This window comes from Felis catus, chromosome A2 (assembly GCF_018350175.1).
Source record: "Felis catus isolate Fca126 chromosome A2, F.catus_Fca126_mat1.0, whole genome shotgun sequence".
Lineage (NCBI taxonomy): Eukaryota > Metazoa > Chordata > Mammalia > Carnivora > Felidae > Felis > Felis catus.
The window spans coordinates 59,232,155-59,246,884 of NC_058369.1; the positions used below are offsets into that span (position 1 = coordinate 59,232,155).

Here is a 14,730-nt window from a genome sequence, read left to right on the forward strand (position 1 = left end):
AAACACATCTTTACTTTTTTACAAAGTAAGATGTTCTAGGCTCAGCTTGTCAACACCCTGCTCCATTCTTGGAACAGCCCATTTTCAGGGGACACTGGTTCCTTTCAGTTAGAAACGGTTATTTAGAAATCAAGATCTAGGGGCACCTGGGTGGCGCAGTCGGTTAAGCGTCCGACTTCAGCCAGGCCACGATCTCGCGGTCCGTGAGTTCGAGCCCCGCGTCAGGCTCTGGGCTGATGGCTCAGAACCTGGAGCCTGTTTCCGATTCTGTGTCTCCCTCTCTCTCTGCCCCTCCCCCGTTCATGCTCTGTCTCTCTCTGTCCCAAAAAATAAATAAACGTTGAAAAAAAAACTAAAAAAAAAAAGAAATCAAGATCTAGGAAAAAGGAGTGCTTACTGAGGTCTTTATTTTCGGGGTTCTCTCAGGGAACAGAGCTAAGAAGAATGCATTTCTTTAAAACCATGGGTTTGTGCTAATTCCTCTAATTTCAAAGCAATACCACAGGGCTCTAACTGTCCTCCCCCGTCCCGTGTTTGCACCTCCTTCTCCTCCAGGGAGAACTCTAGTTCCTCATAACATCAATGCTCATTTGTTCAGTCCTGTGATGCAAATAAAACAGTTTGGAACTGCCACACCAATTCTACTGCTGAAAACAAACCTACTACCTGAAGTTCAAGATTTCTCTTCTTCCTTAGAATACACGTCATTGAGGATGTACAGAGTACTCTATTTAAAAGTTACCCCGCTTTATTCATAATTAAACGGTTTATTCTGAGATAATTATAGATTTATAGGCAGAAGTTGGTAATAATACAGAAAAGTCCATTTAGCTCTTCACCCAGTTTCTCCCAGTGTGAACACCCTGAATCACTATAGGACAACATCGCAACCAGGAAAGTGACACTGATGTAATCCAGTAGTCTTACTCAGGTTTCACTAGTTTTATATGCACTCATTTGCGCATATCCAGTTCTATGCAATTCTATCACACGCATAGGTTCCACAGTGCCGCCATCACCCGGGGCCACTGTGCTCCATGTTTATAACCACACTCCCCTTCTTTTCTTCTACACCTACCTCCGATTTCCCTGACCCCTGGCAACCACTAACCTGTTCTCCATCTCTATAATTTTTTCATTTCAAAAATGTTATAGAAATGGAATCACACGATATTTAACCATGTGAACTGGGCTTTGTTTACTCAACCTAATTCCCTGGAGAGTCATCCAAGATTCATCTTTGTATCTTTTATTGCCAAGTAGTATTCTACGTATGGACATACCACCTTTGTTTATGATTCACCTGTTGAAGAGTATTTGGGTTGACTCCAGCTTTCGGCTATCATGAATAAAGCTTCGATTAACATTCACTTTGTATAAATGTTGTTTTTGCTTCTCTGGGATAAATGCCAAAGAGTGTAATCACAGGGTTTTACGGTAACTGCAAGCTTAGTTTTATAAGAAACTGCCAAACTATTTCCAGAGCAGTTGTACTATTTTACATTCCCACCAACAATGCATGAGTGACCTAGTTTTTCCACATACTCATCAGCATTTGGTGTTGACACTATTTTTACTTTTAGCTATCTTGATAGGTAAGTAGTGATATCAAACTGTGGGTTTAATTGGCATATCTCTAGTGGCTAATAATGCTGAATATCTTTTCATGTGCTTATTTGCCATCTGTATATCCCCTTGGTTAATTTTCCTAATTGGATTGTTTTTTATTTATTTATTTAGCTGGTACAGTTTGAAAGTTCCTTATTTTTCTAGATACCAGTCTGTCTTTGCTATATGGTTTGCAAATATCTTCTCCCAGTCTGTAGTTTCTCTTTTCATCTTTTTACAGACTCTTTCACAGAATGAAAGTTTAAAATTTTGATGAGGTCCACTGTATCCTTTTTTTCCCTTTATGCATCATGGTGCATAGTGGTTTTAATTTCAGTTTCCAGATGTTGTTAGCATACAGGAATCTGTAATACAATTAATTTTTGTCTGTTGTCTTGTGACCTTGATAAACTCACTTATTAGTTCTAGGAGGTTTTGTTATTTGTTTGTTTGTGTGTGTGTGTGTGTGTGTGTGTGTGTGTGTGTGTGTGTTTAGAGTTCCTTAGGATTTTCTATGTAGATGACCATGTCTGCATGCACATAAGCACAGCTTATTTTTTCCTTTCTAATCCACATGGCTTTAATTTCTTTTTCTTGTCTTACTGCAGTGGTTAGTGTCTTACCAGTGGCTTAACTCCAGGCTGTGTTTAAGTAAAAGTAGTGAAAGCAAATATCCTTGCCTTGTTCCTGATCTTAGGGGCAAAGCATTCACTATCTCATCATTACATAAGATGTTAGATATAGGGTTTTTTGGTACATGCTCTTCTTAACAAGTTAAGGTAGTTCCTTTCTATTCCTAATTTTCTGAGAGTTTTTATCATAAAGGGTACTGATTTTTCTCATGTACCTTTCTATATACATATATATATATATATACACATATATATATGTATATACACACACAAATATAACAATGTTATATTGTTTAAATAAACAATATTATATATGTGTTATATATTTGGTTTGCAAATATTTTGAGGATTTTTGTGTCTATGTTCATGAGAGATATAGTTTCCTTTTGTTTTTGACTGGTTTGGTAATACTGTTTGTCAAAGTAATACTGGTCTCTCTTCTGGAAAAGAATATGTAAATTTGGTTTTAATTTTTCTTTAACTTTTTGGTAGAAATCTCCAGAGAAACCACTTGGGCATGGGATTTTCTTTTTCTAAGGTTTCAAATTCATGAAGTTAATTCCTTGAGTGGTTATAGAACTATTCAGGTTATCAATTTCATCCTGGTTGTTTTAGTAGTTTGTGGTTTTCCAGGAATTGGTACATTTCTTCTGTGTTGTCAAATTTATGAGCATAAAGGGGTCTGTAGTATTACCTTATTCTCCTCTAATGGCTGTGTTGGAGTCTGCAGGGATGTAACCTGTCTCTCTGATACTGGTGATTCACGTCTTCTCTCTTTATTTTTGTCAGTCTTGCTGGCCGTTTATTAATTTTATTAATTTTTTTTCCAAGAACCAGCTTTTTCTTTCATTAATTCTCTCTACTGTTTTCCTGTTTCAGTTACATTGATTTCTGTTCTTATCTTTATTATTTCCTTCCTTCTGCTTGCTTTGGCTTTATTTTATTCTTCTTCTAGTTTCTTGAGATAAAATCTTTAATTTGAAACTTTTCTTCTTTTCTTTTTTTTTTTTAATTTTTTTTTTCAACTTTTATTTATTTTTGGGACAGAGAGAGAGAGAGAGCATGAACGGGGGAGGGGCAGACAGAGAGGGAGACACAGAATCGGAAGCAGGCTCCAGGCTCTGAGCCATCAGCCCAGAGCCTGACGCGGGGCTCGAACTCACAGACCGCGAGATCATGACCTGGCTGAAGTCGGACACTTAACCGACTGCGCCACCCAGGCGCCCCAAACTTTTCTTCTTTTCTAATGTAAGTATTCACTGCTGTGAATTTCCCTTTTACCTACTTGAACTATATTCTGCATATTTTGATATGCTGATTTCAATTCTTTTAAGCTCGTTAAGATTTGTTTTATGGCCTCCGATATAGTCTTGGTTCCATACGTGCTTGAAAAAAATACGCATTCTGTGATCGTTGGAGTGTTCTTTGTATGTCAATTAGATTCTATTGGTTAGTTGCATCGTTTAGGAATTTTACATCCTTGATGATTTTGTTTAGTACTTCTAACATTTGAGCTCTGATGTCCTCCCTACCGTTATTTTAAGCTTGTGTATTTCTCCTTTCAGACCTACAGTTTTTGCTTCATGTATTTTAAGATTCTGTTCTTTGGTGCATATACATTTAGGATTGCTATGTCTTCTTGGCAAAGCGATCCTTTTACCCTCATATCATGTCCTTCCTTGCGGTCCAGAAATTTTCTTGGTTCTTAAGTACTTTATTTGATATTAATATAGCCACTCCAACGTTTTTTGGATCAATGTTTCTATGACATATCTTTTTTTCTACACATTTACTTTCAACCTGTGTCACTGCATTTCTAATACACAGCCGTGTGTGTGTGTGTGTGTGTGTGTGTGTGTGTGTGTGTGTGTGTGTGTGAGTGAAATCTATTCTGGCATCCTCTGCCTTTCAATTGGTATATTTAAACTGTTTACCTTTAAGGTTATTATTGCCACATGAAAGCTTAGGTCTACTGAAACCTTAAGTAGTGCTACTTATGACTACTTAAAGCTTAAGTAATTGCCATGTTAAAGCTTAAGTCACTGCATTATGTTTTCTGATTGTCCACTGTTTCTCATTCTCCATTTCTTTTCTTGCCTCCCTATGGGTTAAACATTTCATAGGATTCCATGTTGATTTACTAATAGTGCTTTTGAGTATATTGCTTCCTAAAATTCCCTTAGTGGTTACACTGAGCATTATAATGTACACATGTAACTTACCATAATCTACAGGTATCGGTGCTCTACAATTTACAATATGGCATGGAAGCCTTACTTCCATGTAGGTTCTTTTTAACACCTTAGCTCTGAGCATATTTCTTCTACATACATTTGCCTCACATCAGATGGTGTTAATTTTTTGTTTCGACCATCAAATGTGATTTTAAAAACTCACGAGAAGGATAATCTACTGTATTTATCCATAGTTTTGTTTTTTCCATTGTTAGTTCTTTCTTCTTTATGTTCCAAGATTATTTCTTTTATCATTTTATTTCTGTTTGAAGAACTTACTTTAGCCATTCTTTTTTTTAAGATTTTTAAGCAATCTCTACACCCAACATGGGGTTTGAACTCACAACCCTGAGACCAAGGGTTGCACACACTGCCAATTGAGCCAGCCAAGAGCCCGAATTTAGCCATTCTTTATGGGTAGATTGGCTGGCAACAAACTCTCTTGGTTTTCTGTAATCTGAGAATGTCTTTATTTTCTCTTCATTCTAAAGGATAGCTTTTCCAGGTATAGAAATCATGGTTATGAATTTTTTTCTTTCAGTACTTGAAAAATATGCCACTTCCTTCTGGCTTCATAGCTTTAAATGAGACTCCACTGTCATTCAAACTGGTGTTACCTTGTAAGGAATACATTGGTTTTCTCTGATTGCTTTCAAGATTCTTCTGTCCTCACTTTTTACAAGTTTCATCATTATGGCTCTAGGTGTGTATTTCTTTAGATTTGTCTTCTTTGGAATTTGCTCAGCTTCTTGAATCAGAGCCTTTATTGTGCTATTCTGGTCTGCTTGCTTCATCAGAGGCCACAGGGGCTCTCATTGATCCCTGTTGGTGTTGCCTGTGGGGGCAGAAAGTGCCTCTCCCAGGCTGTGGGGACAAAGAGTACTTCCTTGCCACCCACTTGTTGACATTCCTGGCCTAAGGAAGGAAGTACCTTATTTCCTCACCAGCCAGGGATCTGTCCTGCCAGCGTCAGGCCTCTTGGTGTCTCCAGGTGGTGGAAGAAAGTCTCTGACCTACAGTACACAAGGACCACTGCTCCAGTAACTTGTGGCAGGATGTCCCCTGCTGGTGCCAGCAGGCTGCCAGTGTCTCTAGGTGGGAGAAAGGATTCTCTGGTCCACAGGACAAAGAATGCTTCCCAGACCAGGACTTCCTAGCAACCTGGCATCTCCAGGTAGGGGAAAGGAGATTTTGACTGACTGGACAAAGAGTGCTCCCAGTCTGGGCCACTTGTGGCAGGATGCCCCTGCTGGTGCTGTTGAACCACTGGGGTCTCTGGGTGGAAGAAGAGGGTCTCTGGCCCATAGGGAAGGAGAGTGCTTCCTGGGGCCACTCATCAGTGGTACTCCTGCTTGGTCTCCCTCGCTGAGGCCACTGGGCCTACCCAGTATGGCTGACAGGACTCCCTGCCAATCTGGTGAAAGGATAAGCCTACCTGGGCAGTTGTCTGCCACAGGTTAGGGGCTGAAGATACTGACCTTGGGTTGTTCTCTGTCACTGGGTGGGACAATCAGGGGACACCTAGGCTGCTGTGTTGACCCTCTACTCCAAGAGTCCCTAGCCAGTGTCCCTTCCTCTCCCTAGCTTTCAGACTTCTCCCATGGTTGCCTCTCCATTTATTAAGAGTGCATAATTGTACCTAGTGAGAAGGAGCAAGGAGAAATGAGTCTAGCCATCTTGTCCACACTAGAAGTCCCCTCAAATTAACACTGTTCCTCTGTGTGGAGTGGCATCTACCTGATAGACAGCCAGGCTCATTTATTTCTGTCGTTATTAATTTTTCACTCCATCTTTGTTTATGCAATTGTCAAAGAAGCAACACACTACTATGGTTCACAAGTCGACTATACATAAAAGGCACATTCGGAGACGTCACATCCCCTTCCGTCTTCTCGGCCCATTTCCATTCACCCGCTATGGGTAACGATCTCATTAGTTTCTGATTTACCCTTCCGGAGTTTCTTTTTGAAAACTAAGGAGATTCAGGGGCACCTGGGGGGCTCAGTCAGGTCAACATCTGACTCTTGGTTTCTGCTCAGGTCATGATCTCATGGTTCGTGAGTTTGAGCCCTACATCGAGCTCTGCACTGACAGCAAGTATGGAGCCTGTTTGGGATTCTCTCTCTCCCTCTCTCTCTGTTCTTCCCCCACTCGTGCTTTCACTCTCTCTTTCAAAACAAACTTCAAAAAAAATTTTTTTAAAGAAAACTAAGGAAATTCATACATTTCTATCTCTTTTTCTTATTTAAGCAGAGGCTTGATTTTGGCCTCAGAATCCCAGTCAGCAGTTGACTGTTCTAGCCCAGCGACTTAAAATCTTCATCACGTGGATGCTCCTCCTATAAGAAGCCCTTCGGATGTCTCCCTGACTCCATGTACCCTTCACATTCCTCCGTTTGTTGATTTGTGGGTCTGCTTTCCTTCTTTAAATTCTACTGATGCAGCTTTCCTCATAATCCTTACTCTCCCTTCAATCACGAACATATTGGAGTCGATCTAAAAGAAAACAGGGGTGTTTACCTTAATGGAATAAACGTATTCTGTCAGGGTTTGCTGTAAAATGAATTCCTGTGAAGCGAATCCCAGTTTCCAATGCATATTCCAGTACACTAGGGGGGACGTGGTCACAGGACATAATTAATACCATATTTAAAGGAGCTGCCTACATTTTTAAGATCACATATTCATGAGGGAAGCATGATATTTTCAATAAAACACTGCTGACAAAACACAACATGTTAACAATTATACTTCACCACACTTTTTTAAATGTCACAAAATACAAATACCAGAAATGACAACACAACACTGTCACAGCTCTGGCAGACTAATCTGTTACCTCATACACAGTTCCCACGTATGGGCAAACATCCCGGGTCTTGGCAATTGAGCTCAGTTTCTTCTAACTAGACTCAGAAGCCTTCACACTAACTCTACTCCCAGATACCTCTGCTGTGGCTTCTGTATCACTTGAACCCACCAGGCCCCTTTCCAGGCACCTCCCACTCACAATGGCAGTTATGTGTGCTTCCGGATCCTGGGGTTGGTGAAAACTTGATGAGAAAGCAGGTTTCCCTCGGAGGTGGCTGGGAGCTCTCTTTCATTTGCTCGGGAGGCACACTGCAAACGTTTACTGAGCATCTACAAAGGAGCAGGCTTCATGGCCTAATCCTTCCAAGCGCCCACACAGTGACTGACACAGAGTAGGTTATCCTGCAAGTACCGTCAGTCTGGGTTAGGCAACGTCACCAGCTAAGAACCAACAACCGGGAGTGAACTAGCAGATTCTACAACATGTTCTATTTATTCTGCCCCTAGCTGGCATTCTCCTCAGATGCTACTAGCGTATCCAAAATATGTGCCGAGTCTGACCATTGTAACAGGAGACAATGAAACGACCTATATTCCTCCCAGGAGAAGAGCAGAAAGCGCAGAATCCTACAGGTTTGCGTGGTGAAATTATGGTGGTGAGACAGTGCGTGAATTCAAGCAAAATATGAAACGCTGTTTTTCGAAGACCTTTCATGAGCTGTTTAACATGGGTAAATAACATAACCTCCCTGTGCTTGAGTTCCAACTCCAGGACTTTAGGCTTCTAAGAACAACCGAAACACCTCTAAACTGATTTTGGCTCATTTAAAACTGCACAAGGTGTGATGCCATCAAGAGCCCTCACCTACAAGCCCTGGAGGTTCTAAACCCTATAAAATCTGGAATGCTTTCCCTGAGTCATCATTGGGGTTCTCAGTGTCCAAGGGGAGGGTCTGATGTCATTTTCAGACGCGGCAGGAGCCGTGCGCCTGCACCTTCCCCCGCAGGTGTTGAGGCCGCAGGTGCAGGTGTTGAGTGAAGAGCTGAGTTGCCAATGATGAGCAGGCCAGAAGCCCTTCCTTTGGAAGGGCCGGCTCCCTTGTGGGGAAGGGCCGTCAGGTTCCTCCAGGACCAGTGCTGGGGTGGGAGGGACTGTTCTACAGAGTACCCCTCTCCTCCCCCCTTTTGCCTGCTCTGGATTCTGGATATGGGTGTCGTGATGTGTGAATAAGAATCACTTCCTGACCGGGAGCTCAAACGAGGGCAAGAGATAAGGCAATGCCGGGATGTGGTGGCCAGCACAGGAGCTGGGAAACACATAGCTCTGCCAAGAGGATCCAGAGAGGCTTCCTGGAGCAGGAAATGGTTGAGCTGCCTTCAGGGGATGGAGGAACTGATGAGATGAATACCGACCATAGTGGGGGAAGCACATTGCAGACAAGAACCAAGAAGGAGCGCCGGGTGTAGCCCAAAGCTCCTGCAGGCCAGTGCTGCCGGTGGGAGAGGAAGAGGTGGGGCTGTGGGAGCTGTGAGCAGAGGGCAGCTCAGGGCTGAGTGCCCAGGACCAGATGGTCAGTCTGTAAGGATGGTTAGGACCACATCTTGAGCAGGGGATTAGTAGGGTCAATTTGTGGCAATAAGAAGTCTAGACTATGGGGACTGCCACTAAAGGCAAGGAGAACTTCCGGGGTGACTGCTTTCGCAGGTCAGAGATGACAGGGCATTGGGGATGCAGAGGACAGTTTTTAACTATTTAGGAAGCACAGGAATGGACTAAATGCAGAAAATACAGAGTCAGGGAGAATAAAGAGCCCAGCAGCCCTCGCATTTCCCAGCACAGGGGGCAGGTGGCTCACCGTGCACATCCAGGGGAAGCAGGAGGTTTGTGTAGAGATATGCACTCTGAGGGGGTGGGAAGCCCTTGATGTGAAAGTGTGGCCACAGGTGGCCTTGTGCAGCTCCCGGCACGCACGCCTGGCCCGTCCTGTACTGCTGGCACCCTGCACGAGCTCTCTGACCTTTGACTCTGTGAAGTTTTCCCTGCCAAATCCATGACCCACTTCTGTTCCTAAGGCTTCTCGCAGGTGCGGCAAGACAACGAGCACGCTCGCTGACCCTGAGGATGGGAACAAAGCTGCGGATAATCACCGCAGGTCATCAGCAAACCAGAGAGCTGCATTCCACAGGCTGCCTTGTGAGGGACGGGTCAGGGCAGCAGCGAGCTCCCGGACAAGCCCTTCCCAAGTACAGGACGTGGTAGGAGAGGGCGGTCTGCAGAACAGGCACGGCGACCTGGTTGCTTCTGCCGGGCTACGGCCATTTCCATTTCTGAAACCACATCTTCCCGCCCTTCCAAAAGTTAAACAAATCCCAGCCTGAACAGTGGAGGCCGGACTAAAGATTCCAGAATGAGCCAGCCCTCAGTATAAATCCCACCTCCACCATTTATGAGGTTGTGCAGCCCTGCACAGACTGCTTATAGTCCCTGAGGCCCTGAATCCTCACCTGTCCAGTGGGAATGACGGCGTCCACTCCATAAAGCCTCAAGTGAAGGGCCTGGTTCCTATGCACTCAACGAAGAGCTATGGATGGCACCTAAAAGCCGGTATAGCTGGTGGCGAGGCCACAGTCCTCTGGGAGAAGCCATCCCACCTGCTGGGCGGTGATGGCTGCCAGGGACCACAGAGCCAGCAAAGCGGCATGGACAACCAGGGTCTTATCGCCGTGCTCCAGCCAGCCCCAGCCCTGCGGATTAGGTTCCTCTGGCTGACCAACCTGAACCAGTGCTCGGCCGAACTGCCATCTCACACCCCGAATCAATAGCACCAGGCAGGACAGGAGCCGAGTACGCGCGAGGTCTCTCCGACCTCAGACAATGAAGTCTTCCCTCCTCAGCACTCACTCTGCCAACACCACCGGAGATATCGGTGAGGCATGCAGTGAAAAATGGACTCGAAAGAAAGAACAGATGCAGCAAGGCAGGGACAGAAAGGGAAAAAGACAAACCTTGTACTTAACGCACTTGAGCAATCACCAGGTCTTGTTCAGGCGACACGGGGAGAGCAAGCAGGCCTGTGGCCGTGTACCAGCTTCAGCACGGTTTCTCATCCAGAGGAGATGACGGGGCTCGGGTAGCAGTCTCTGACAGCCTAAACACGCCGCAGCCTGAAAAGCTTTGCAACCCACAACGTTCCCTGTGTGGGGAACCAGCCAGTGGAAGTACACAGAGGGGCTCATATGGCCATGGCTGTTTACAACCAGCTGCGTCCCAGTAAGCAAGAAGAACAGCCCCAGGATTAGAGACTTCTGTCACTCCTGCCCAGAAGGGAGAGGGAGAGCAGCCCCCGTCCAAACAAATACAACTTTAGAATGAAGGAGGGAAGGACCGAGCTGAGGACCGAGTGGGAGATTAGTAGCACCCCTCCTGAAGTGGGTCACCGCCTAGGGAAAGAGTCAGCGGTGATGGGGCAGCATCTGCGGTTGTTATCCGTTTGAGGGTGTCTCACTTGGTCCCTAGGTTTTAGAAGACAGGGATGAAAAACTGGGCTCTCCAAAGAAACAAGGTGCCAGACCTAAGTCTAGCCCCCAGAGAGAAGGCACTGTGTGATCTCAGAGTTCCTAACGGCTCAAAAAGGGGAGGGTCTAAACATGGGAGCACCTGGGGCCCTCCCACCAGGAAGAAAGATTCTAATGAATTTCTGGCTCTTACCCAAAACCCTAAAACAGTGCTTCTCAAATGGAGGTCTAAGAATCACCTATGTGTGCTCCTTAATGTGCTGAAGCTGTGGGCCCCACCTGGGCGAGGCAGCCCCACCTGGTCCAGGACTCCCCAGGGGAAATCTGTAATTGTCACCCTGGGTGACACTGAGGCCTACAAAGTTCCTCTACAATGGGGTCTCCCACCGCAGCACTGTCAGTGTGTTGGTGCCGGGTGATCACTTGTCATGGGGCCGTCCCAGGCACTGCACGGTGGTTAGCAGCATCCCAGCCATCTCCCTACTAATGCCAATAGCACCTTCCCCCGGTCCTGACAGGCAATATGTCTAGACATCACCAAATGTCCTCTGGAGGACAAAATCACCCCTGTCACAAACCACTGGTCTATAAAGAGAGGAGGCTAAAGAGGGATCGGAGTCTTTAAAAACTCATTTCTGAGAAACACAACCATGAATGATCTCAATAAAGGGGAAAGGGATTGACAGCTGTCCTCAGGCCAATGCACCTAAAGATCACGACACGTCCCTTGCTCGCTGCTCCAAGGGGCATGTCAGATCTCCTGGGAGGGAGGGCAGTGCCTGGCTGGGGGCAGAGGGGCTTTCTGCCATGTGCATCTCGGCATGGGAGCCTTGAGAGCCTGTGACCTGTGGGGTCACCACATCTAGCAGGGCAGGGAGGGTGCAGAGCCCATGGGGAATAACTAAGGAACGGCCCAGCCTGTAAGAACGAGGTCAGGAAAGCTGAGGCCCAGGCAAGCTGAGCCGTTTGGAAAATGCTAAGGACAAAAAAGGGGCTTTTAAAATTGGATCAGGAGCGATAGGAACAAGAAGGGATAGGCCCATATTGGGGTGAAAGGTGTTCAGTTAACAGATGACGGAGAGAAAGAACTATAAACTCCCATTTTCTATCAAGGAGAACAATCTTCAGGCTGAAAAGGGTGAATCAAACACTGATATGAGGGAATTGAAACGCAAGACAGGGAAGAGATTGTGAGAGAACATCCAGTCACACTAAATGAATTCAAATCTCCTGATCCAGATGAATCACATCTCAGCTCTGAATTAACTTACAGAAGAGACATGCTCGTTGCTGGCAATCTCAAGAACTCAGAGAAAATGAGAAGATGCCCAAGACGAGACAATGTCCAATTTAGCAAAGAGGAGAAAAGGTGGATTTTTGAAAACTACAGATTGGTCAGCCAGACACAGATCCCTGAGAGAATTCTATAGTCTAAGTACTCAGAAATGGAAGTGGCAGACTCCAGAAGGAAGCCGAGGCTGGTGGGAAACAAGCCATCCAGACACACTTCCACGCTCTTGTCATAAAGTCATGGGGGGCACCGCCTAGAATGATGAAGACACCGCCTAGAGTTATGGGGACACCGCCCAGAGTGATAGGGACAGTGCAAACAGTGATGGGGGCACCGCCTACAGTGATGGGGACACCACCTACAGTGATGGGGACACCGCCTACAGTGATGGGGACACCACCCAGAGTGATGGGGATATCACCTACAGTGATGGAGACACCACCCAGAGTGATGGGGGCACTGCCTACAGTGATGGGGACACCACCCAGAGTGATGGGGACACCGCCCAGAGTGATGGCGACACTACACAGAATGATGGGGACACTGCCTACAGTGATGGGGGTACCACCCAGAGTGATGGGGACACTACCTAGAGTGATGGGACACCACCCAGAGTGATGGGGACACCGCCCAGAGTGATGGGAACACTGCCTACAGTGATGGGGACACCACCCAGAGTGATGGGGACACCGCCCAGAGTGAAGGGGACACTGCCTACAGTGATGGGGACACCACCCAGAGTGATGGGGACACCGCCCAGAGTGATGGGGATACCATCTACAGTGATGAGGACACCACCCAGAGTGATGGGGACACCGCCTAGAGTGATGGGGGCACCACCCAGAGTGATGGGGACACTGCCTACATTGATGGAGACACCACCCAGAGTGATGGGGACACTGCCTACACTGATGGGGATACCACCTACAGTGATGGGGACACCACACAGAATGATGGGGACACCGCCTACAGTGATGGGGGTACCACCCAGAGTGATGGGGACATTGCCTAGAGTGATTGGACACCACCCAGAGTGATGGGGACACTGCCTACAGTGATGGGGACACCACCCAGAGTAATGGGGACACCACTACAGTGATGGGGACACCACCCAGAGTGAAGGGGACACAGCCCAGAGTGATGGGGACACCACCTACAGTGATGGGGACATCACCCAGAGTGAAGGGGACACAGCCCAGAGTGATGGGGACACCACACAGAATGATGCGGACACTGCCTACAGTGATGGGGGTACCACCCAGAGTGATGCGGACACTGCCTAGAGTGATGGGACACCACCCAGAGTGATGGGGACACCGCCCAGAGTGATGGGGACACTGCCTACAGTGACTGGGACACTGCTCAGAGTCAGTGAGATTCTGTCCCATGCTGCACCCATGGGAGGACCCAAAAGCAGAAGGGACCTGGAGTAGCACTCCCATTCTGCAAAGTCTGGAGAGTGAGGACAGATGGTTGACCATAGAGTGTGGCATCTTCCTTCCAACTCAGCATCATTATCCATGACTAAAGGAAGGAGTGGCAGTGTATTGATCAAATCTGCTGATGACATGAAGTTCAGAGGTGAGCCAGTATGTTGTACGGGTAACAGGATACACACACATCTCAAAAGCTAAGAATGGCCCTGTCCGCTCCAATTAGATGAAAACGAACAGGGACAGGGGTTAAGGTCCTGTTCCTGGGTCCCAAACCACTGGCCATTTGCATGCAGAACAAGGTAGTGTGGCTTCCCAGCAGCACACACAAAGCCCAGTGGAGCTGAGCTCAAGTGAGACGGCCAAAGGCAGCCCAGGCAGTACCACCAGGGGGAATGTCCCCTCAGGGGGGTTGTGGGAGCAAAATGGCACAGCTCCATCCCACCCCATCCCTATCACCTTCGCACGCTGGCTCCAGTTCCAGGACCCGCAGAGACAGGGACAAGCTAAAACCTACCAAAAGGAGAACCACTAGACTGCCCCCTGGGAGGAAAGCCTGAGAGAACCAGGGTGACAGTTTCACTGGGGAGGGAAACAGGGGGAGGCTGGTCCTCACCTCTCTGGCACACCACACAGGCTGGTCCCGGCCAGCTCTATGACAGCTATTACTCCGGCTTGTGGTCTCAGTACGCCCAGGACACCTGAGCAGACTCCAGAATAACGCACAACCACAACTGTCCATGAACGGCACGGACCGTCTGAGCAGGAGGGAGCCCGGCGAACACCCACACACGCCGTGACAGGCACATTCAAGTGTTGTCCCATTCAGTCCTTTGCCACAATCCAACAGGCTGTGGCTACCAGTCCCGGGAGGATGAGGAACCCAGACTCATAAAAGTGAACCAATTTGCCTCCGGTCACACAGTTAGCAAGAGCTGAGGTAAGGAGTCAGACCCAGGTGAACCCCAATCCTACGCTTTTCCAACCTGCGGTGTCCAGTCCCAGGCTAACTAATCGTCAGTTGAGGAGACGACGGGAAAACATCCTACATCAGTTAAGAGCCCTTCGGCTGGGGAATCGACAGTGATTACAGTGCAGAAACAGGCTTTCATAAAGCAACGAACATGATCATTTAATTAGTGGTTAAAAAAGTACACATTCAAAAGGCCAATTTTTGCCCATCAAATGAACACACTTAAAAGCTA

The 14,730-nt window shown here is 46.7% G+C and overlaps 1 protein-coding gene across 4 annotated transcripts in view; it reads right to left on the minus strand.

The window, feature by feature from the left end:
* The window catches only part of CHCHD6 (coiled-coil-helix-coiled-coil-helix domain containing 6), a 251,531-nt gene that overhangs the window by 90,005 nt on the left and 146,796 nt on the right, over window positions 1–14,730 (minus strand). Inside the window, exon 6 of one of the 4 annotated variants that reach the window (XM_019825160.3) lies at window positions 6,712–6,970. The exons of the other annotated variants lie outside the window; for them this stretch is intronic. Within the exon in view, the coding sequence (XP_019680719.1) occupies window positions 6,857–6,970 (114 nt within the window). The 3' untranslated portion in view covers window positions 6,712–6,856. Of the gene's footprint in view, window positions 1–6,711; window positions 6,971–14,730 lie in introns of those variants that run through there. 4 annotated transcript variants of the gene reach the window in all.